This window comes from Curcuma longa, chromosome 1, assembly GCF_044706935.1.
Source record: "Curcuma longa cultivar G26 ecotype Majalengka, Jawa Barat chromosome 1, ITB_CL_G26_1.1, whole genome shotgun sequence".
NCBI classification, from domain to species: Eukaryota; Viridiplantae; Streptophyta; class Magnoliopsida; order Zingiberales; family Zingiberaceae; genus Curcuma; species Curcuma longa.
In genome coordinates, this window is record NC_133861.1 from 19563666 (window position 1) to 19588194 (window position 24529).

The following is a 24529-nucleotide window of genomic DNA, read 5'->3' on the forward strand; positions in this document are numbered from 1 at the left end:
CCTCCAAAAATCCATGCCAATAGCCTCCTCGACCTCTTTCGCCGTCTCCACCATCTCCATCATGATGACCAGTGCACCATTCCCCTTCACACAATCTTATTGCCATTAACATGGCAACCCAAGCCCCTTTGAAACTCACTTCCACTAATTACCCAACCTAGCACCTCCAATTTCAATATCTTTTTATTAGTTATCACCTCATGGTTGTATTGATGGCTCCAATTCATACCCGTATATATCCCACCATCTCTCGAAGTAATTCCATGGTCCCCGACCCTGACCATTTGCTTTGGATGCGTTAAGACCAATTACTTCTCAACACTATCATTGGTGCTCTCCCGCCCAACTTGATTTCGTTCATTGCTGCCTCCAAAACATCTCTTGATTCTGTTAAGATCAATTTATTAAATTTGTAATTATCTCCTTCTATAATTGTGTATTCGTATTTCGCCTATACCTATTATTTATAGTGATAATATTGGAACCATCTATTTTTGTGCTATTCCGATTTTTCACTCTTGTATGAAGTATAATGTCTTGGACTACCATTTTGTTCACAAACTTGTCTAAGGTGTCAAGATATGTGTTTCTCATATTTCGTCAAGAGATCAACTTGCTGATGCTTTTATTAATTCATTATCCAGTGCTCGCCTTCTTAGTTTGATATTCAAGATTGGCGTTTCTTCATAACCTCCATTTTGAGGGGGCATATTTGATTAGATATATGTATATTTGTGAAGATTTGTATATATTTTGATTGATTTAGTTGTCATCTATAATTGATCTCATTCATTGTAAATAGTTATTTAAATTAGGAGTTTATTCGTGTTTATCTAAGTTTGCTAGACATCAAAATAATTATATATAATATATTATTATGATCAATAATATTATTATCTCAAAGTATTATAGTAAGGATCACTTTATTAATGGGGCCTGAAAGATTTTAATTATATATTAGGCCAGGAACATAAGATTTATATATTGATAAAGTCATTATATACACTATTTGAAATAAGCTGCAAAATAGTGATATGATCAGAAATTTGATAATACCATAAAAATAAATAAATTCAAGATCAATGCAGACACAATTATGTTGTTAGCTTATCTTATCTCAGAGCTGCCAACTTGGATCAATGGTGGATTGTTAGAATTGTAGAATATGTTTAAAGCTCATATATATATTGAATTTCTCTGTCGAGTCTAGGTTGTATTTAATAAGTTGGTCGGTCGAGACGTATTCGGTTCTAAGTAATTAATTAAGATGCTAACATCGGTGATGGTTTGATGATTGAGATCTTAATTATTTTTTATTCTTTTCAATTTCATCTAAGAACCCATTGCGTTGATGTTGAACATCTTGAATGATTGTTGGAACAAAAAAGAAGAAAATCGATTAAATGCCCAGTTTTCAAATTAATTAGAATCAAATTGTTCCATACTAGTACACAGGTAGCCAGCCAATCAATGAACACCAAATGTCGCCATCATCTTCTTGAATGATTAAATTAAATATTGATAGATACGACACATTTAGCACGCGGTAAATACTATCCTGTAATTACATGTGGAATTAATTGCTTTGTTAATTGTTAATTATTCACCATACACAGGCTGCATGTGCCCACGTAAATTATTTAAAGCAATTCTTCCTCTAACAACTACCTGGCTGCTCTATCTAACTTTCAAAATTCTAGCACTCCATCAGCTCTCTATGAACAGTGACCTGCTGGGCCTTCTAAGTTCTACCTAGCTATATATGGTGACTGAATTCAATGTTCTTCCTCAAATTAATTCCATCAGCCAAGAGCTAGAGATGGGGAGGAAGCCGTGCTGTGCCAAGGAAGGGATTAACAGAGGGGCATGGACTGCCATTGAAGACCAGATCCTTGTGTCCTACATCAACACTCACGGAGAAGGCAAGTGGAGGAACCTCCCCAAGAAAGCAGGTGATCTATACATCGTCCCAAACACACATGCATGGCATGCATGATATATATATATATATATATATATAACCCTTGTCGATTACATATTATACCTCATTATTCGCATTAATTAATTATATTCATGCCGTCTCGAAGATTATGGAGTTTGTGATATATCTACTGTACAGGCCTGAATCGGTGCGGGAAGAGCTGCCGCCTGCGGTGGCTCAACTACTTGCGGCCCGGCATTAAACGAGGCAACATCTCCGCCGACGAGGAGGAACTCATCGTTAGACTCCACAAGCTCCTGGGCAACAGGTGGTGAGAGGGGTTTATTATGGGTCCCGTATGAATCAATACATACGTAAAGTATAATATGACGTCGAAGAAAGTTATGTATATTGTAGATATACAATCAAAATGACTTAAAAATTGTCTGTGTACAGGTGGTCTCTGATTGCAGGACGCCTGCCAGGGCGAACAGACAATGAAATCAAGAATTACTGGAACACAACTTTGGGCAAGAAAGTTCGGGGAGCATCCAAATGCAACAGAGACGACCTTATTATTACTGCTAATTACTCGGATCCATCTCCGGAGAGAGCAGGGACAGAAGCGGCTCCTGGTCCCAACAGGATCACTGCTATCATCCAACCCAAGGCCCAGAGGTGCACCAGGACATTCTTCCAGCAAGAGCAGCTACTCCTCCAACCACCGCCGGCGGCGCTGCCGCAGCCATCACTCAGTTATTTAGAGCAGCTCCAGCAGCTGCTGCCATCAGTTGATCCCTCAGAAGAACTGCTGCCCCAACAGGAGGCTCAAAAGAGTGCACAGGATCCGCGCCTCAGCTTCTCGCTTGACGACGACGACGACGCCTTCTTCTTCCATGGACTGAACGAGAACTTGCCGGAGAAGGAAGGTGGCTTTGATCAGCTCCAAGCCGAATTCGACCTAACCTCCATGGATTCTCTTCTTGACGGGGAGAATGAGTGGATGAACTTACTGGACTTCTAGCCAGCAGTCTGGGGAGGCCAATCGCACCATTCCACGCTCTAGCTCGTCGAGTCTTTGTAATTATAGTCCATGCTGAACACTTTTATTAAAGTGGAATGGTTAATTAATATATAAGCAAAAAAATACCTATTTAACTTTTAGCAAAATCTTCGTTTTAATTTTTGGAAAGTATTATATTGCTTTTTGTTAAGTGCTTGTAATATAATTGACAAAAAAAAATCACTTCTATGAAAACCAAATGAATTTCTAGTACTTCAAATCGATAGTGAAAAATAAAACCTACTTATAAGAAATAACGGTAAACATTTACATGGAAATTAAGTAAATTAATTAACTTGCAATTACATTTTTCCCCCGATGTATATTTTGATGTACGAAAAGCTGAACAAATTATGACTTTTTTTTGTACGTTTATCCATAAATTAATTTGAGTGGGAGAGATATTGTTTTAAAAAAAAAATCGAATCAGTAGTCAAATTAATCAATTTCATTTAGTTATCCTGTCATGTCATATGCCTGACAAGTCTGAACATATTGAATCCCATGATAGATATAATTAATGATATCTTCTTTGATTTTATTCTATATTTAATTTAGCTAGTTTAAAACGAGATGAAATTGACGTTACGTAGTGTTTATAGATAGCAATGAACGAGGTAAAGGTGAAATGAGGATGATAACAAACGAAAGAATCTAATGACATGAAATTAAGAATAACTTTAAGGAAATGAGAGATTCAGTATTATAAGAAAAATAAATATATAATTTGTTCCTCTCCATGTTTGTCTTCTACTAAGCAAACAAATTGGCAATCCACTCCTTCACGAATCACGAGGTAAACACGTAGCATCAATAGCACGTGGTGTATAAAATAATCCAAGAACAGCTGGCTGCTACCTACATGTCCACAATAGTAGAAGCACGTGTTTTATTGGAATTTTGTTTTCTGTTAGCTGAAAATTTATTATTGTTTTGTTTTCCTTTCCCTGTAGAAAGAGGAAAAACAATAGATCAAATAATAAGTATGACATTGGTAGTACCTTACAGACCGGCTAATTCCTTATGTGCAATGAATAACTTCTAACGACTATTGCGATCACGTTCCATCTTAGAGTCAACACCTTCAATTCTTTCTCATCTTTTTTAATTCTTATATCTCAAAATACCAATAAAATAATCTCCATTTTTTTAATACTACATCGAGCTTGTCATCAACTTTAATTTTGTGATCGTTATTATGATTTTGATGGCCTATTTAAATTTTATTTAATTTGTGATTCCTTTTGAATCGTATTATCTATTCGCGTTGAAAATTATTTATATAGAGAGAATTTATTTTTTAAAATAAGATAAAGCATATGATAATAAATAACCACATATATTTTATGAATTTGATCTATATACTTAGCTAAAACCATTTCTTTAAATAAGTAATTAGACAAAGTCCGTTGATCATGCGCCGTGCTAGTCATTATCTTATTATTATTTGAAAGAGAGACACACCAACCATTCCAACTAGATTATTGTGCTTGATAGTAATTAAGATAATTAATGACTGTGACACTATTTGAAGCAAGAGACGTTTGCTGTTGAATTATCATGTGATGAAATTTATAGGACATGATAGAAATATCATAGAAACTTGTAGAGATTCACATAAATAGATTCATAGAATTTAATTCAAATATAAATTCTAGAAAATTTTGACAATCCAATACACTATTTGTGCTTTTCACATATACACAAATGAATTAATCGGGGTTTTAAATATATTTTTTGATAAAAAAATAAAGAAAATGCTAGCCGTAAACTAAGAACAATCTGAAAGTAATAAAAGTAATATATCATCAACCACTATTAAATCTGTTTCATTTTCAAGACGCCCTTTTTCCTCGGGAAAGAAAAAAACAAAAAAATGGTTTTTTAATCAACTTCCTTAACTGTTTCGATGTTGTGTGTACAATGACATTTAGAACATATCTTAGAAAATCTTGATTTTTATATGTGAAGTAAATTAAAGAATATACAACTAAATTTAACCTCTATCTCTAAGTCGAACCAATGGATCAATTAATATGATTGTAGATTTTTTTTTTAGAAGAATGATACATCTAATGACTAACGATATTCTATAGTACCAAACATGAGGAAGAAAATGTTGGATTAGAATCAAAGTTTCACATTATAAATACATAAAGAATTAAGATCATGTATTTAGACCTTTTAATTAAAATCTATAAATAAAATCATAAAAGCTTAAACTCAAAGTAAAAAATATCATATATGTTGATTCTATATATCAGTCCTATATAGAAAGAACTAAAAAATTTCTCCAAAGTTTCAAAAATAAAATAATAATTGTAACTTTCACTATTTATTACTATTAATTGTTTCCATATATTTTTTTCTTTTCTAATATATACAAGCCAATTATAATGGTGGCCATTTTCTCAAACAAACAAACAAAAAAGTGGACATTTGTCGACGTTCCGTCCCTTGCAATTACTTTAATCGGGGAGGAAATGTCACAAAGATGGGAATCCATGCAATTAATGATCTCCAATTATCGCCACAAATATATTAATTTCTTTCCATGTACGTCGTCAATTGTCTTTTATGAATTAAGGTATGAATACTTTCCCCGTTTTTCCAACATTGTACCGTCACAGTGAATGGACAGAGTACAATGGGACCATCTTCGATTATTTCGTATTTTTCAGGTATGGCATCGAGCAAGCTGGCGATGTCTTTTTTTTTTTTTATATTGCTAGGCCGGCGTCTTTTATGCACGTGCGACCTAAAACTTAGACAGAAGCATTATTGTCGATGATGACGTACATATACATGAAACACACACAACACAACGAAATTGCCATATATTAATTCATTGATGCGATAAGTAGCATTTAGGTCTTAGGAGCACGACCATTGAGATGATCATTGCATGTGCAACGAGAATGACTCATCGAAGTGCATTAAGTTTGCGGGTAGAGGCGAGATGTTAGTGAGTCGTGCTTGGCTTATAGAGTTATAGTCATGTAAAATAGGACACTGAGGGGTAATCCAACTTTTTTTAAAATATGTTTGATTCAAATTATCATATATAATCTCTTGGAGAAAGACATGCTTGATTTGTTTAGAAATATTTCATAATTGTACAACCATATGTTTATTTTGCACGGATCGGACAACTCTTCCTTATCTTTTTGTAGTGTATTTTGTTTAACTTTTTTTAGGGGAAAAAGGAATAAATACAAAAACTAAACTTTCTTCCAAAGTATGGAGTCAAATTTGTCAAATATAAATACCCTACCATGCATGCTTAGCACCATTCTTTCATTCTTAATTTTGGATGATTAAACACATAAGAACTAGGTTACAGCTTCAAACTAGGTTATTAGAAATTAAGTGCAAGAAGAAAAAAAATTTTATATAGTGAAACCAATCAACTTCAGTAATTCAATCTCCTACAGCAACCAACAATTAATGACATCGAACAGAAGGTGAGCCAAGTCCATTTATAATATCAAAAAGAGAAGGAAAATTCGTTCCATAAAATAAAACAAGAAATCAGGTTTTCAGGATTAACCATTCATTCATCATCTGCAAAATCTCATTATGGTTAAGACATCCTGAAGTAAAATGAGCGCATAATTACTTGCTGCATGCATCCTTCCATGCATTATATTACAAAGTGATCGATCGATATGACGACCCTCTTGGCAAATTGATGTTCTTGGATACAACCTAAGTCACATTCCACCTTATGAAGCACCTTCACAATGAGTTTAGATTGTCTCCTCAGACTTTAATAGAATCTGTATTTTTCTTCCTTGAAAAGAGAGGACAAATGCAATGTTTAACACAAATCTCTACTTGTTTAACAAGCTCAACTCTCAAATTTGTTATATATTTAAGTAGCCAGCACAAGAGCACCTGCATATCTGATTAAAGTAATTTTGCCATTAGATCTTTTGTGCTTAAATAGAAAACAGCTAGCTTGCTTAATAAAGAGAGAACAAAACTATCTTACTGATCATATATATTACTGATATTGTGTTCAGTTAGTTGGCATCATTAATGATTGATTGGCAACTAACAATCCAAACATATATGCAGTCCACTTCATTTTTGCTGAAATATAATGAAGTGGACTGCATATATAATATTCTTCCAACAGGAGGAGGCTAATTAATTAATTAGTTTGGTATCAAGGTTTGAGAAAGCTTATTTAAATAAAGCAATAGTTTAAAATAGTACGTACAGAATTTAATCAACCTTAACCATCCAGAAGAAACAGTATTCACCCACCTTTTAATTCATAATCAAATGCAAATGAATTTTGTCTGAGACTTGAATGATAAATATATAATTCATATAATGCCAAAATGAAACGCTTCGAGCTGAAGTCATCCGAAAAATCATTCTCTTTCAAAGAAGGGAATTTGTTTTTTGTCTGAAAAGGAATCGGGTGATAGAATTACATCTTTGAATTTCTCGATCGTGTTTCAAATAGGTTCAGAAAGAATTCAAATAATATATAGTTTGAAAAATTATGACGCAATTTGGATTTTGAGAGGAAGATGAAATTTAAAGAGTAATTGGAAAAAAATTAGCCACGGAAGATGATTTATAAAAACCAATATTGATTTGCAATTTGTAAATGTAGTAAAATGGCCTAATTTTAATTTAGCCCACATTTATAAATTTTATTTAAACATGTTTCGAACGGGTATGTAATTCTACATTAATCATTATGGGTACATTCGTCAATTAACTGAAGCTAGGGTTTAACTCCGTCCTACATCGCTATAAATATGTTAGATGTCTACAGTGGCAAATCAGTTTTCATTGCGGTGGCGCTGCTCCATTCACCATCAGCCTCCGTTCTCTCGATCTCTTCTTGTTGTTGTTTATCGTCTTCTTCCTTTTTCATTCACGACATTTTCGTCTTGCAAATGTGTCACCAAATTCAGAAATCAAAGATGTCGATCATTTCATAGCGTCTGAGCCTTTACACATCTCTGTCGGTTCCGAAATCGTAAAAACCTTTTGTTTTTTCTTGTTCACGGTTCGATTTCTTTGACAAAGAGAACCTGCTTCGGTTTTTACCCGCCTTTCTCTGTCCTGATCTCTTCTCGTAGATGCTGTTTTCATCTTCCCTTTTTATTCAATGACATTTTGATCCGCGATGACTTCGCAAAGATACCATCAAACTCAGAAATCGAATATCTCGATTCTTTTCATCGCGCGTGAAATAGTTATCCTTGAAAGCTCGCTCTTTTAAATCGAAATCATAAAATGTATTTCCTTTTCTTGTTCCCAGTTCGATTCCATGTCTGCACATGGCTCGATTTACATTTTGTTGAACTGGAGAATTCTGCTTTATATTCGAGTTCTGAATGTGCTTTTTTGTCTCTCAAAAATCCAAAAAATAGTTTCCCCCTTGTTTTGATTGTATTCCTCTTGTTTATCCAAAGCAAAAGGCAATAAATTAGAGTCTCTGATGCGCTTACTTCTGATAGCGTTGTCAGCGCTGTACGTTGCCGAGAACGATTCTGAGCTGTGATTCTGGCATTGGCCACTCTTTCGATTGGCTTGATGCATTCTGATGCTCCAACATTTTGTGAATCTTAATTCCTTCAATTTGTTCTAATAGCTACGTTTTTTATGGTCCTTCATTCTTCTTAATTAACACGGCACAATCGATTTGCCCAATATGATTATCTACTATCCTGTCCACGATTATGTGGTTTGACTACGGCTGTGGATGCTTGGTGATGTTTATATTCGTTCAAGTTAAGGGTAATTAAATAAATAAATTTGAATATATATATAATATTTATGAATAAAGATTTTTTAACGTTTATTAATAGTATGTTTTCTCAAATTTATAAATATTAAAGACGTTTCTGTAATAAACAATAAATTTATGATATTAAAGTTTTATTGAAATTGAGACCCTTATAATATTTAAACAAAGCTATAAAATTCAATAACTATTTCAATTGCTTAGAATAATTTTTTTAATGACTCATGTTAATTATTTTAGTTTGGCTTACTTTGCTCAGCTATCTTATTAAATAAATTCGAGCAATATAAAATTTAAGTCTGGTGTATATCTTGAACTTTAAGATTAAACTTTTTACTATTAAGCTTATAAAGGAAGTTATTGCATTTATTATTTTAAACTGTCTATTTATATAGTCATGAAAAATTAATATTTGGGGTTACATTAGTTGAACACTAATTAGTAAACACTAAATACCGTTGAACAAACCATTTATGAAAGTCGATAAATAATTAATAAAGTTTTGAAGTTACATTACAATAATCAAATTTTAAAACGGCATGGTTTTGTGTGTTAATTAGCTAGAAACTTATAGAAGGAAGAACTATGTAAATTTTGTCAACGAATTGCCAGCGCCGCCGCCTATGTGTTCGACAAAAAGTACAAAAAAAAAAAAAAAACACAGAAGAGAACTCGTCGTTCAAAGTATAAGCCGCGCATTCTTCGTCATCCAAGGAATGCAGCAGGAGCCTTCTTCCGTTTGGTACAGTTTGGGCAGCCATGGTCCCTTCCCTCTACACCACCTTCCCTTGTCTTGTTCTTTTCCTCCTCCTCTTCATCGTTGCTCCAGCAACTGGTGGTTATTCTGCGCTATTAGCTTTCGGAAACTCACTCACTGACACCGGAAACTTAGCTTACTTTGGTGGCGATGTGATACCAGCGAACCATCTACCCTACGGCGAGACTTACTTCAGACATCCTACCGGCCGCTTCTCGGATGGCCGACTCGTCGTGGACTTTATTGGTATTACATATTTGGAGATCTGTTTTTTTTTAGAGTGTTTTCTTGGACAAAATTGTTTAGCGTCAATATCTATCTCTGCAAGCAAACACTAAGGTATGATTTCTCAGCACAAGCACTGGGGCTGCCGCTAGTAGCACCCTATCTCGCGGGAAACAATAGCAAGGAGCACTTGAAGCGAGGAGCTAACTTTGCCGTGGCTGGAGCCTGCGCGCTTGCCTTCTTCGAAGCCCAGGGGACGAACATTTCATGTGCGGATTACTCCTTCAACGTCCAGCTTTCATGGTTCCATCAATACCAACGCTCTTTTCCTTCAGAAAAACTAATACAACAACCCGATCTCTACGAATTCGTAACGCCGGAAGCCAAGCCGTTCTTCTTCATAGGCGAGATGGGGATTAACGATTACATTCACTTGTTGCTCCTAGACAGAGTGAACAGCACTGACATCCAAAGATACGCTCCCTTGGTTGTCCATGCAATCGGTGCAACGACAGATGTGAGAAATCAGAATATTTCAGATTGAAATACATTTCTATCGATCGAATTACTTGTTCCTAATTCATTGACAGAGTTTGATTCAAGGAGGAGCAGAGACGATACTAGTATCTGGGATTTTTCCATTAGGATGCAGCCCATTGTACCTCACAGTCTATCAAGAAGACCGGCGAAATCCGAAAACTGGATGCATCGAGTGGTTGAACGATTTCATAGAATACCACAATCGGCTGTTGCAGCGTGAGCTAGAGCGCCTCCGAAGAAGGTATCCGCAGTCCGAGATCTTGTATGCTGATTACTATGGCCCCATAATGAATCTCTACTTGCATCCAGGCACATTCGGTGAGACCAAAACTAACTTCGTTAGTAATCACTAACTAGATCCTCAAGTTTGCTCATCGCTTGGAGAGACAGGTATAGACGAGACATTGGTCGCCTGCTGCGGAGGTGAGGGGCCGTATAACTTCTCAGTCTCCATCCCATGCGGTAGCCCACTCTCGATCTTGTGCAGCGATCCATCAAGGTACGTTTCCTGGGACGGATTGCATCTCACAGAGGCAGCTCATGCGATAGTTGCTAGTCACATATTGAAGTCTTTTGATGCCAAAAGCACTCCTGGAACGATCAGGTAACTGATTGAATTCTCAGTTTTTTTCCACTCTAGTTTGTTTTGCAGATTAAAATTAACATGAATATTTGATTTGCATATGTTGAAGCTCAAGGCAGGCAAACGAGGCAAATAATGACGTCCAGTGAACTTGTAGACGCCTATCTATGTAATAAAACATCTAATCGATTATGACGTGCTTTGGAGTGAATAAAAGGATGCATGTATCTTGTATACGATCATGTCCAAATAAAAAGATTTAAAAGAATCAACTTAATGAAACATAAAAACATTGTTCAACCCTGTCAAAATTGCTCCTTTTGAAAGGGATAGTTAAGTTCATCTACAATGAAAAAAGATAGATACACATGAAAAAAATATGATATATGAAGACATCTTTCAAGCAAGAACACAATTTGTAAAACTAGAGGATATGCTGCAGTCAAGCTGAGTAGCACATGTTTACTTGTTCTCCTAAAGTTCATACTCTACCATTTCATCTCAGTAAATCACAAATTAGGAAATCATAGTTCAAATATGTATCTTAGAATCAATATTGAATGAAAGCAACATAAATCAATGGGCCTTAATGAGTGAATCGAAGTGCATTTTTGCCATTCACAACCAAGCACATAACTAGTATGTAAGTATGCTAGATCAATAGCATCACCTGCAACCATCTAGGCTTATTCTCCCAGAGTCAACAAGAAATTCCCGGTCACTGTGAATTTTGACAAATCCATTATCAAAATTTTGAAGTCAACATTTCATAGATTTATCAGTCACAGAAATTTAAGATTATTGCTAATGAGTATCAGTTTAACCAAGAACAGAATTATAACACAGAGGTATACAGGAAAACACAGTGTCAATCCTCAGCATAGCTTATGCTGAACTACTGTGGTCTTGTAGCTATCATAATCTTGCAGCGCGTAGAAGAGAGGAAATGCGAAAAACATCTTATTCTGTGATGGTATTGTGGCCACAACAACACAATTATAAGGTATAATCCTGAAAAAGGATTGATTAGCAATGTAAGAGTTTCACAAATTTACTCATCCATAAATTAATATGAACACGAGTAAGAGGGAACCTATGTGCATCATTGAACATACAAAGCATGAAGTTCAGCCGAAGGAAACAACGACATGAAAGCACTGAACTTTACAAAAATTATTCAGGAAACAGTGAGCAGATGTCAGTCATAAGCAGCATATAAGATAGTTACACAACCCAAAGCGAGGCAAGAATAACCTGAAGAAATAAAATAAACCCATAGCTAAAGTTTGATTCATCAAGAATAACAGGAGGAATAAAAAATAATGTTCAGCCTGATGAAAATCATTCAAATTTGCAGTGAAAAACCACATCGGATTATTTCGGCGGATCTTACAGCATGCGATCTGATATACCAAAAGAAGAATATATCAGTATTCAGTAACAGAGATGCAAACAAGAACTAAATCTTTCAAATAAAAAGATCAAAACAGTCGAGCAAAACAAATTGCCAAAAAGGCCAAGCCTGAAGAAGAGACGAAGGCAATCATGTTGGATTTGTAAGATCCCAGGCTCAATCAGAGCGCTTGAGCTTTTCGAGGCGTTGGTTGAGCTGGTTGATGCGCACTAAAAGACCCGTGACGGAGAAAAGCAGCCAGTAGAGAAGAAGCGCGGATGCGATGAGAAGGGCGTTGCGTTGGCTCTTGATCATGGATTTTTGGTGGCGGATGTGTTCGGTGGGGGTGCACGAGTTCTCCTGCTCGCAGGTCGGTCGCGTCTCGTACTTCCAGTAGATGTCCGCAAGAAGGAAGAGACAGAAGGGAACCACCGACAGGAGCGGCTTCAGGGCGCTGCGGACGACAGCGATGAGGCCTCGGCGGATGCTGTCAAGGCCCGGGAGCGTGAGGAAGAGAAGCATGATCGCCTCTGCGCCAGCCGCATAGCCCAGCACCACCCACTCCAAGGCCATGGGATCGAGATCGATAGACCGACCGAAGGAGTGCGAAGCAGTTGCCCTAAACGAAGCAGATCGGGAGGGGAGGACGGTCTATTGCGCAAAAGAAAAAGGAAATAATTAATTATTATACGCCTTTAGATTATATTGAAAATTAACAATAAAAATAATTCTACCAAAACTTTTCGCTTTTTACTCTATATATTTTAAAAACTTTTTACAACGCCCTTGTAATTTCATCACACTTTCGACGTATTATCATATTTCATATAAGCTTTTTTCAAAGCATTGATTGTCATTTATATTAATGTTTTGGTATTTTTATATTTTCTAAAACATGCCCCCAATAATTTTATATTTTTATTAGATCGTCAAAGAAAGCAGGATTAGAAACTTAATCCCATATAAGAACACATCTTGATTATAAACACAAGCAACTACTGGACACTAAGCAAAAAAGAAAATAAATAATTGAAAGAATCAATAGTATGGAAAAGTACAATGGGGGGAAGAAATTTCAAATGAGCATTCATCTCTGTTCCAATTTCGACGTGAATGAATCATCCAAGAATGCTCAACACTTGAACAAGGACATGCTAAAGCATGAATAACGACACAGAGTTCGATGGATCAAAAAAATGTTCCTTCTAATTCAAGATCAAGCGTGTTGTGTTTCTATTCCTTTAGGACTTCTTTTTTATCCCCAAAAATTGGCAATCTTCAGAAGCAGTGATTTGCTCCTCTTCCTCTCGCATCCAGCTGCGTTGAAGTTATTCGACCTTATCGTGCTTGCTCTATCCGCTTCAACAACATGGAATTCTTGATCCAACAAGACACCGGGATCCGATACCGTAGATAAACTCCTTGCGACACCACTCGTCGCCATCCTCTCATGCCCTCTCGGCCTCCTCAGCTCTTGCTCCACGTTAAGTTTAGCTTCGTTCGTCTTCTCTATCTCTTCCAATATAGCATTCAATGTCTTCTTCTGTCTTAGGATCTTCCTATTTGCTTCCTCCAACTCCTCCAACCTCCTCGCTTTGGAATCCTTGGCTTCTTTGAGTTGCTCGATGGCAGAGATGGTCCTTCTTCTCGCCATCTCTTCCGCTTCGTTCGCTTTCTGGCTAAGTTTGAAATACTCTTCTATTGACAAGGTGACTCTATCGGATGAATCATGTGCCATAACCTGTCCTAGTTTGGTTTTCATGGCCTCAAGTTCAGCTTCAAGAGATGATACAGAGACAATAGCCAAGCCTTCCTTTTCTCTCAAGCTTTCAAGGAATCTCTTCTCCGTCTCCAACTCGGAAGAGAGTGAAAAGGCCGTAGCCTTAAGATTGATGACTCGTTTGCTTGCTTCCTCAATGTCAACCCTTGCCTCCTGTAATGCTTTGAATGAAGCCAATTCAGCTTTCTTCTCAGAGAGTGCAGCAGAAACTTTGTCTAGTCTTGATTCCAACTCATTTGTTTGCAGGAGTTGCTCATTGAGCTGTTGCAACTCATTCTCCACTCGCTTCAATTCCTTCTCCCAGTTTAACTTGTCCTGCTCAATTTGAAAATCCGAGGCTGCTTCATCCATTTGTTCCTCAACTTCAAGATTTGCAGACTGAGCCAGCTCAAGTAATTCCTCCTTGGTTCTCACCTCCATCTCATTTGATTCAGAAACCAACCTTTTAGCCCTCATCATCAGTTCTAGCTCTTCCTTTGCTGATGCTAAATCTGCATCAATGAGTTCTTTGGCAACCTCCATTTTTGCCATGTTCGCAACACTTGAGCAGCTCGCGATTTGTCGTCTCAGTCTCGTATCTGCAATCTCAGCTTCCTCCTTGGCCTTTCTCTCCGAACTTTCTGCTTTCTCCAACTCCAACTTCAGCTCTTCGATATATCTCTTTGCATCATCTAGCTTCTTCACCACTCGTGCTTTGATTTCTTCTACAGCTTCATATTCTTTTCTGTGCTCTAGAATTTCTTCTTGTACTTTCTCAAATTCAAGTTGTATAGCTTTCTGTCTCTGCATATAAAAGAATAGTACCGCTGTTAGCAGATAATGGTTGAATTCAGTGCTATCGTAAAACCAGCCAAGCTAAATTTACCTCTGCGTCTGGAATTGTTTGAGCCTCACGATGAACAACACCACCAAACTTATTGATAGCCGCCTTAACCGACTCAAATGGTGCAGCAGTGTCAATATGCCCATGCCCTTGGATCATTTCATCTTTGTGAAAATTCCTCGACCTTGTTGTTTCACATGATGAGACATCCTGTTGTAGAAAAGAAAAAGGTTGGTTAATCTTTAAAGAAAAACATTAAATTTTTGTAAAAAATATTTTAAAAAATAAATAAATTTACCTCTCTATTGCTCAGGGCCGACTTGTAAATCTCATTGACCACCATATGGGGATTAGCTTCTGTCTCGAGCATCTTCGCAAATAAGTTATGTTCTGCACAGAAGTTGATGATTATAAGAATTACAGAAGGTTGAATAGGGGAATTAAGAATAAAAAAGTAAAACATATATATTTGTTGAGAGGAGGAAAAAAGAGAGAGGCAAAACATTCATGAACCTTCTTCCTTTGTGAAAGAGTTTGAAGATGCAATATGATGAGGGGATTATATATAATCTGTCTTTGCCTTCAATTTGACAATTTCGACAAGATTAATGGCAACTTTTACTTTGTTTGGTCATTAGACACCTCATGACCACTTCATTGACACCTTGTTTGTGAAGTTTTTAGGTGTCAAAATGTATTCTAATTAATGAAGCGCAAAATATGGAGATATATTCGAATTAGTAGAAGATCTATATTTAGTGAAAGTCAATGCGCTTGTTTAAGATTAGATGATAAATACAAGAAACTAATTTTGACTAAATATAATTTAATTTGTATTTTTTAAACGTTTGGGTAACATATATACTTCTAAAAAAAATAATATCGTTTTAATTTGAATTTGTTCAAGCATTTTAATTTGAATTTTTTGTTCAATTAAATAGAATTAATGAATGCTGTTGATATATAAGCAATGATATGCAGCATCTCTCGGAAAGGTTCAAGAGCTAAAAAAGTAGGATACTGATTTTTGTGTTATTATTCAATTTACATGTTGAGGAACTTAGCATCTAATATTCTGTTGTCATGTTTCGAAGAATGCCTGAGATGCAGTCTGGTTGTTGAAGGTGCCCATTAACCAAATTTACACACCACATCATAAATACAATTGCTTTTGATGATAATGTAATTCGTAATATTTATGCAGCTATTAGTAAGTTGGCCTTGATGAAATTAAGAATGCTATAGGATGAGCGAATTGATCAGGATTATTACAAGCTCAATTGTCGATACATGTCAATTATGGGTACATCTGTGACAAGTTCAATTGTGAGCGAACTAAAGAATTCTGAGGCGGAAAAAACTAAAATGTAGGAGGGGCCTTCAGGTGTACACTACAACAATACTACACGATTCCACCAAATTATACACACTGGAAAAAAAAACGACTAAACTAACAGACATGTTCATATTATACCAACGAACTACAAAGAATGAATGAAGAGCAAAACGAACATAGTGCCGTCATAGGCGGCGCTGCTTCTGATGCAACCCATGGCGCATGAGGGTGTTCGAAGAGGCGGTGGAGGACGATGTCGACGGAGCTGTGGAGGCCGACGTCGAGGGTGCAGTGGACGTCGATGCAGAGACAGAGGAGGAGGCGGAGACGAAGGAAGATTCGCCAGAGGAGGTGCGGGAGCCGCCGGTGGTTGCGTGCGATCTTCTTGCATAGCGGGATCCCGGAACACCGGGCCTCATCGGCTCCTCCAACGCCGTCGGTTTCTTCGACAAGACGATGACGACTCGCTTCATGTCGGGCCGCATCTTGGGGTCGGACTGAGTGCAGAGGAGACCCACCTGCACGCAAAACGCCACCTGCTCCTCGTCCGCGGTGGGCTTCAGAGCAGGATCCATCATCTCCACACTGCGCCCCTTCCTGTAAAGCTTCCATGCCTGAGATAATGTCAGATATTCAATCAATTAGAAGAGCTTCATACTTCCAGTTAATCTGGTTTAGAGACTAGGATCGAACAGAGATCAGCGTAGCGTACCCATTCGAGGAGGGAGTTGGCCTCGGGGTCGGGGAGCAGGCTGAAGCTGGTGTTCTTGCGGCCAGAGACGAGCTCGAGGAGGATGACACCGAAGCTGAAGACGTCAGCCTTGGCGGTGAGTTTGCCATGCATCACGTACTCTGGGGCCATGTAGCCATTGGTGCCAGCGATGCGGGTGTTGACGTATGTCTGGTCTTCCGGGAACAGCCGCGCCATGCCGAAGTCGGCGATCTTGGGCACCCACCGTTCGTCGAGCAGGATGTTGCTGGCCTTGATGTCGCGGTGGATGATTGACGTGTGCGCCGATTCGTGCAGGTACAGCAGCCCCCGCGCCACCCCCATCATCACCTGGAACCGCCGCTGCCAGTCCAGTTCCGTCGACTTCCTCCTCCGTTGACCACCCTCTTCTCCTCCTGCTCGATTCCAGTTCAGTAAAAAATAAATAAATTTTTAGAACTCCTATTTGCCCAATAATTGCAGCCTGTTCATGGTATAAAAATAAAAAATTGAACCTTTGATCTACTAAGTAATAAGATTGGACTATGACAACAGTCTTGAATCTAAAAAATCGAGAATAGTGTGTCATTTTCGTGAAGTAGCTGGATTCACAAGAGTCCTCAGTCACGTCAAAAAAAATCATTTTTTTATCCAAATCAAAATGTCGCGTAATGAAAACCCGATAATTTTCTTCCATGTCAGACATGACCACTATTTGGAGTTTACGTATAGCTTATCTATGATGATTGTGATTTAAGTTTAGAAGAATGGAATCTGGTAGACGGTCAAACTTAGAAGCATTGAAAAGTCAAAATACTTTCAGAAATAAAAAAAGCACGGTTAGCTAAACTAAGTAAAATTCAGAGCAATACGATACTGCTCCAATTGAACTCACCAAACAACGCGTACCAATTTTTCCTTCGATAACATCGCAGAAATATTTAAAAATTAAGCTACAGTTGCCGTGGAAAAAAAATGCAGAAGATATGTTTCATATTACTCGAAGCTTTAGGGGGAAAACATGACTACTATAGTACTATCTTTGTTGGTGTTATCAAGATTCAGTACTATATTGGAATCATTTGTAACAAAACTCAACTATGATGATGCATGAACACGACTCACGATAGACGTGATAAAATCGAACAGATAAATACATTTGAAGAACTAAAATAAAGTCTGTATTGTGCCAATTTTTTAGTTTCCGCAGTTTCATAAGAAGAATTCGATTCGAGAGGAATGATAAGCCTGAAAGTTAACGATCGACAGAGACTCAATAAATAATCTACATGACAAATTAAATCCGTTTCAAAATATTGAGTGATTTATCAAATTTATTTTGATTTGAGAGTCAATCAAACTGTCGTGGCGAGTTTGGTCACTTAATTCGAAAATATGTCGCGATGCGAAAGAAAAAGTGCAAAAGAATCCGAAGGGGAAGAGTGCGAGGAAGAAGAGAATCAAGGGGAAGGGCAATGGTGCTTACGGGAGAAGAGGAGCTTGTCGAGGCTCTGTTGGGGACGTACTCGTAGACGAGGAGCATTTCGTCGCCGTGGGTGCAGTAACCGTATAGGTTCACAATGTTCTTGTGCTGCACCCGCGACAGCAGCAGCGCCTCGTTCTGGAACTCCCTCGCCCCCTGCCGCGATCCCCTCCCCAGCCGCTTCACCGCCACCATCCGCCCGTCCGCCAGCTGCCCCTGCATCGAACACATCATGCGCACTCAGTCTCCGCCATCGTTTATCAAAACACTAATCCCCCAATTGGCCATCGACTCGATCGATCATTTTTTCTTTTGGTACTTTACCTTGAAGACGGGGCCAAACCCTCCTTCGCCGAGCTTCTCCTTGGGGCTAAAGTTGTGTGTGGCAGCCACCAGCGTCTCGTACCGGAACACCTTCTCCTCCGTCGCTGCGATTTCCTCCAAATCATCCTCCTCCTTCGCCGCTGCAACTACCACAGCAACCTTAAGTACAACAAAACAAGCTCAAAATTCCAGATCGATGGAGAAGAAGAAGAAGTAAAAAAAGAAGAACAAGTAACTAACCTTTTTTTCTACCTCCGAAAAGAGACTTCGCGAGGCTGTTAAAGAACTTCTTCTTGCGTCTCGTGGTCATCGACGGCGACGACGAATCGACGGAGAGGGACAGCGCCGGCGAACCGATGCGAGACGGATACCAATTCCAAGACTTGAGTTGGGAGTCGAGGAAGACGGTGAGTTGCGTTTGCCCACCGATCGCAATTTCCTTCGCCCTTCTCTTCCCATTTTTATTTTATTCAATTTTTTTTCGCTTTACATTTTTTTAAAGCGCTGACGAAGACACGTTTTGGAAAGTCAGATCCAATCGTTGCCTGGAAACCGTAGAGACGTGTTCCCTTTTGGATCTGCCATTTTAGTAGTTTCATACTATCGATTTTATGATTATATATGACTCTATGATTATATATATATATATAAAATAAATCAAAAAATTATAATTAATTACAACGTAAATGACGTGAATGAGACCGTCGTCTAATCGTCTTGTACGTACGCAGCTTGATGAATCAAGCCTCGAGAATGGAAGTAAGAAGAGTAGTTGAGACCGATGGAATAAGCATCGACGTGGGTGATGAGGTCAGATAAACCGAGTCAACGACCATAGCGCGTGTAATTAAACCGAATAGGTGGGTGGGAGAAGATCTTGCGCTCTCCCGGTTATGGTTAAATGTCATGAGATTGTTTAAAATAGGATAAAAATTAAAAAAACATTCATTTTTATTAAAATTATAAATAAGATATTTTATTTATTATTAAAAGAATATATCGTAATTTCTACTTATATAATAGTGATGGATATTGATAAAAATAAAATATAATTATGATTTATAATTATTATAAAGCTGTTTCTCTTCCAATCGGGGAAGAATTGATCGGTCTCGCTGCAGGATCAAGCTCAACTTCTGGGGGCCCTCTATGATGACCGGTGGTCTTATAGGATTCACGAGTGGTTTCATGTACGCATATCAGTCCGCGGGCCGCCTCATGGGGTTCCTTCCCAGTGGGGTCGCGGTGGCCCGCTAATAAGAACGCGTAGACACTGATGCCGATCCTGCACGAAATCCGTTGCTAGTTTCATGCCACTTCATTTCTTCGCTTAGAGGACAAAGGCTTAAATTCTATCTTGAAGTTATTAGGGCTTTATTTTGTAGGTTTAAATTTTGAGCAACTTGAAGTGCCTCTCTAGATATGCCATATTTGCTGTTATAGAACTGTTCCAGATCTTACAAAAGAAGCATGCAAATGTACCTCCTTTACTTGCCTTTATAGTTTCCTTTCATCTTGATGAACATAGAGATTGAATGTTACTATGATTCATCAAAATCGATCTCTTGGAAAATCAAATTGATGGAGAGATTCATCTGTTTGTATTAAATTTTAATTGCTGTTGGTCTTAATTATATCATCTTGTTATGTTGGACAGAAAAATTTATATTACTTGTGGATGCAGTTGGATGGAATGAAAATACTGCTACTAATTTACCAGTCAACCACATTTCTAGGGAAAGAGTTTCTTCAAACATAGAGAGGTGTATGTAGTCTTCTTAGGTGAATATTGCAACCTTAGTTTAGAAGTCGGATTTTCAAGATTATGAAGTTTTAAATTGGAGGAAAACACACACATGCTCAATAACATAAAATCTATCACCATTTACAAGTACTTAAGTCTGGTTCAGTCATCAGCGGTGAGAAAATATATGGGTATTAAAAAAAAAAGTAGGTAGATTGTGTAATGATATAAATTGAATCAATTTAACGTGAGAGTGATAGGAGACTAGTAAAAAATCTCTCAAAGTAATACAAATAGATATGAATGATGAGTATTGTTAAAAATGTAGTCTTACATAGAACTCCAGGAGGGATAAAATTCACGACCTCAAAAAGTGGCAGATTATAAGGCTTCTTCTTGTAGCATTGTTTAATACTCATCAACTTGAAATGTGGGTTTTATAGTGCTTTAGCTGCAGATTTTATATGCAAGCTAGGTATTAATGCAGATGATTTTGTTTGTGACAACATTCCAACATTTGTTAGATATATGAATTGGAGATTTATACTCAAACCAGACCCAGTGAAGAATTCTTCGAACCATTTATGATCCTGATCAATCCAATACGTAATATCTTCAGATATGGATAATCCAATCAGAGATCCATTTACAACCTTTTCTAACAGCATTACCAGGTAACATTTCTGTTCACTCTCCTTTGTTAGTCTAAGCTATTTCCTTTACAGATGACATTATTACTTGGTCTCTAATTTTCTTACTAAGATAATTTTACACAGTAGTTTGTAGGTTTCCATTTCCCTGAATACATACTAAATAACTTGCCACAAGATACGTTCCTCTTTCATGCAAATATTACACCATGGTATCCCTATCATCATCATAAACTTCTTTTATGTACCTACCTACAATTAAGATTAGAGAATCATGCCTGATCCATAAGGACAAGTTTATGTTTGTTCCCTCTTTCATGCAAATATTACACCATGATATGCCTATCATCATCATAAACTTCTTTTATGTATCTACCTACACAATTAAGATTAGAGAATCATGCCTGATCCATAAGGACAAGTTTACGGTTGCTTCAGAGCTACAGTTCCATCATTGGTAACCTCCACTTCCTTGATCTCCATGATCTCAACTCGCCGATTAATCTTCTTCCTTAATCGAATTGCAATATCCTGGGGGATGAAGGTTCCGCACACTCTTACCCTGCAGTGCTGCTTCTCCACAAAATGGCTCTCCAACTCTTCAATACCCAAAGGAACAAGTAGAAGGTCACCTTATTGCACATCTACAACATAGATATTTTATTTACATGATTTTATGAAGGATTGCGTTATGTATAACCTTGCATCTGCATCAAAGCTCTCTTGATCCTCCTGTAGCAACCATTGCAATCGATGTTCATCCTCATAGTCATGCAGTAAAACTGAGCAAAATGAAAGAGTCATCAGGCTGAATCATCTCTAAGCTATAATTAAAACTGTTTCTTTGTTTGCTACTGAAACTTGCCTTGTGTGACATGATGCAGATAGCAGATGTAATTGTTTGGCAGAGGAGTGTGGGATGAATGAGATGCTTGAAAAGTGAACATAAAGCTGTTGGATTTATTTAAAGATCATGGATTCTTTTTCATCTGCTTCAGCTTGGGTCGCCCTTCTTGGGTCTGTGTGGAAGAATCTGATTCTGGTTGAAGCCAAGAGAATTGGGTTGCATCCTCGTGCTTTGCCTCATCCTTCAGTTTTCCTTGCACCATGAACGGGCAAGTCCATAAACAGGTGATAAAGCAAGTTTTTTTTTTAAAGTAAATTTTCAATATCACATACGATGGTTTCATTTTTGTTCAGAAGGTGCATATTCTCTTACCTACTCTTTTTAAACTCAGAATACCTCTATTATCATTGTTTTTATTATCTAAAACATTTTAATGGACTAAAATAGCTTCAAATAACAAAGTAAAACCAGATTCTAACCTTTTAGGCTCCCGAGTACATAAATTCATAAATTAAGAGCATCATCCATACTCCCATAAATTTAGTCTTATTTTATAATTTGAAGATGTTTTGGTTCATATTAAGGTGTTTAGTAGTTGTATTTTGGGTATGGCAAAAAAATGTGTAAAAAGATTGCCTATTGGGTATTTATTAGAGTGGGATGCATGATTTGGGCAAAATGAAACTGATATTTAAGAGTATTGGAGAAGGATCAGATACCGAGATTACATATTCTTTACCACTTCACTGCTGACAGTGCAATATGCTATGCTTGGACAGAGTTCATGATGGAAAGGGTCCAGGAAGTGATCACATAGGTGGTAGATCATAGTTGTCTGGAGACAGCATCTTTAAGTTGATGGTATCCCATTTCAATCAACCACTTTGGCTTTATCAGAAGGAAAATTTGGTTTGGGGCTCTAATTTAATTGCAGTCTTGATGAGTTGTGGATTCTCTTATACTTGTCGTACTTCGCCCTTTTCTTGATGAGTATGGAAATGGGAAAGAGGAAGAAGAGAGGGAAAAGAAACCCTTGGCCTCCACCCTACTTTCCTTGCCATCCTCGAGCTTGCGTACTACTAAACCTCATTCATGAACCACCACTTGCGTACTACTCAATCACATCCATGGACCTGACCTTGTCCACTAATCTTAACATGTTTCAGATAGGACAAAAAAGTTTTTTCCCTCTGATTTTGTGGAGAGTTTTTGGTGGATCTGATTTTGGAGCAAATTTGATCAACTACAAAGTCAAATACTCCAAATAGGCGATTTGATCACGAAGTTTGAGGGTAAAAATGGGCAACCAACTGACTTTATAACTATCACAAACGGTCAAAGTTGTCATTTCATTGTGCCGTCCACCATGAAGAACCAAGGATTAGGAAACACCCCCATGTAATTTCGAAAAGGCAAAAAGAAGAATGAAGTGAAATACCCAAGATTGTCAATGTTGAATTTGTCAGCTCAGGGACTTTATTCATTTTTCAAAATTCCTGGTTTGACAACACATGAAGATGCTGGAAAACTGCATCACCAAGGTTGTGGACGATCCTCAAATAAGTATCACATTTCCCTGAGATTTAGGGGATGTACAATTGTGAAAATATCACTGGGACATCACCAGGCTCCAAAGAATCATAGGAGCACTGAAATGGGGACTTTGGCAGCACAAAGCTTCCACATGAATATGCTCCTGTGAGCCCTGACATCGACATCTGCTCATTACAGAATGTTGTTTCTGAAGAGGGGAAACAGCTTCAAGATTCGCTTCCCTTCGATATTTCCTCTTCTTAGATGAACTCCATTTCGGCTTGAACTGGTGATCCTTGATCAGGTCTGGAATGCCAACCTCCCTTTCACTTGAGGTATCCCCACTCAGCATGCGGTCAGCTGATAAATTGTTGCTAATCATTTATACGCTGAGGTTCTTTGGAGGTGGAGGCAGGTGGAGGTGAATCCTTCATACCAGACAATCAACGGAGGATGGAAAGGAGACCCACTGTTGGGCGCAGATGCCCTTCCCTTGTAACGAAGAGTTTCAAGTCTCTTTCTTGGGCGCTAGGAGAGGGGCACCAAGCCCTAATCTCTCACAGGCTTCAATGGGCCTAGGCACTTGTCAAAGAAAGAAGCCATGGAACGAACAGTTGGTTCCTGCCCCAGGGGGAACTCCTAAAGGACACATTAGATATCTGGTTGGGTTCTTCGTCTCTATTTTCTTACCATCAACTCCTTATCCCGCATACCTGAGACGAGAGATGATAACCAGTCATGTCCTCCCTCCTTGAGCGCCACTTGAACAATAGGGCCGCCGGCGGCGACTGCGGCGACGACGACGACGACGAAGAGGGCGAGGACGGCAGGAGATAGGGTCTGTTCAAGAGAGATCTGACGAACTGATTGGGGACGACGTAGGACACGTGCCGGGAGCTCTTCTCCCGGCCCACCACCGCCAGATCCGCCCCGCCGCCGGCGCCATTGAGGTAGTGGTGCACCACCCGACGCCCCTTGTCATTGGACACCACCTGCCACCGCTCGAACGCCCCCCTCGCCGCCTCCATCTCACCGGAGCCTTCAT

At 38.2% G+C, this 24529-nt stretch overlaps 5 protein-coding genes and 1 pseudogene across 5 annotated transcripts; 2 read left to right on the forward strand and 4 right to left on the reverse strand.

Moving 5' to 3' along the window:
- Positions 1-1813: 1813 nt before the first annotated feature.
- On the forward strand, positions 1814-2945 carry LOC141847431 (transcription factor MYB1-like). Its single transcript, XM_074735480.1, has 3 exons — positions 1814-1952; positions 2120-2249; positions 2378-2945. The coding sequence occupies exons 1-3, from the start codon at positions 1820-1822 to the stop codon at positions 2943-2945; spliced, it is 831 nt and encodes a 276-aa protein (XP_074591581.1). The 5' UTR covers positions 1814-1819.
- A 6533-nt stretch (positions 2946-9478) lies between these two features.
- LOC141843849 (GDSL esterase/lipase At2g27360-like) lies at positions 9479-11134 on the forward strand. Its single transcript, XM_074731870.1, has 5 exons — positions 9479-9760; positions 9868-10256; positions 10330-10597; positions 10670-10883; positions 10972-11134. Exons 1-5 carry the CDS (start codon positions 9517-9519, stop codon positions 11009-11011), a joined length of 1155 nt encoding a protein of 384 aa, XP_074587971.1. The 5' UTR covers positions 9479-9516; the 3' UTR covers positions 11012-11134.
- Positions 11135-12175: 1041 nt separating this feature from the next.
- On the reverse strand, positions 12176-12906 carry LOC141842699 (uncharacterized). The gene has a single exon (XM_074730730.1). It carries the CDS (start codon positions 12826-12828, stop codon positions 12433-12435), a length of 396 nt encoding a protein of 131 aa, XP_074586831.1. The 5' UTR covers positions 12829-12906; the 3' UTR covers positions 12176-12432.
- A 604-nt stretch (positions 12907-13510) lies between these two features.
- Positions 13511-24512, reverse strand: LOC141825593 (protein WEAK CHLOROPLAST MOVEMENT UNDER BLUE LIGHT-like 3). The gene is made up of 5 exons (XM_074712977.1): positions 24198-24512; positions 23576-23669; positions 15157-15248; positions 14901-15068; positions 13511-14818 (listed from the first exon to the last, which is right to left on the reverse strand). The coding sequence occupies exons 1-5, from the start codon at positions 24510-24512 to the stop codon at positions 13511-13513; spliced, it is 1977 nt and encodes a 658-aa protein (XP_074569078.1).
- LOC141845117 (cysteine-rich receptor-like protein kinase 43) lies at positions 16089-19139 on the reverse strand (annotated as a pseudogene).
- On the reverse strand, positions 21282-22102 carry LOC141845126 (uncharacterized). Its single transcript, XM_074733178.1, has 3 exons — positions 21970-22102; positions 21805-21886; positions 21282-21703 (listed from the first exon to the last, which is right to left on the reverse strand). Exons 1-3 carry the CDS (start codon positions 21979-21981, stop codon positions 21528-21530), a joined length of 270 nt encoding a protein of 89 aa, XP_074589279.1. The 5' UTR covers positions 21982-22102; the 3' UTR covers positions 21282-21527.
- Positions 24513-24529: the final 17 nt, after the last annotated feature.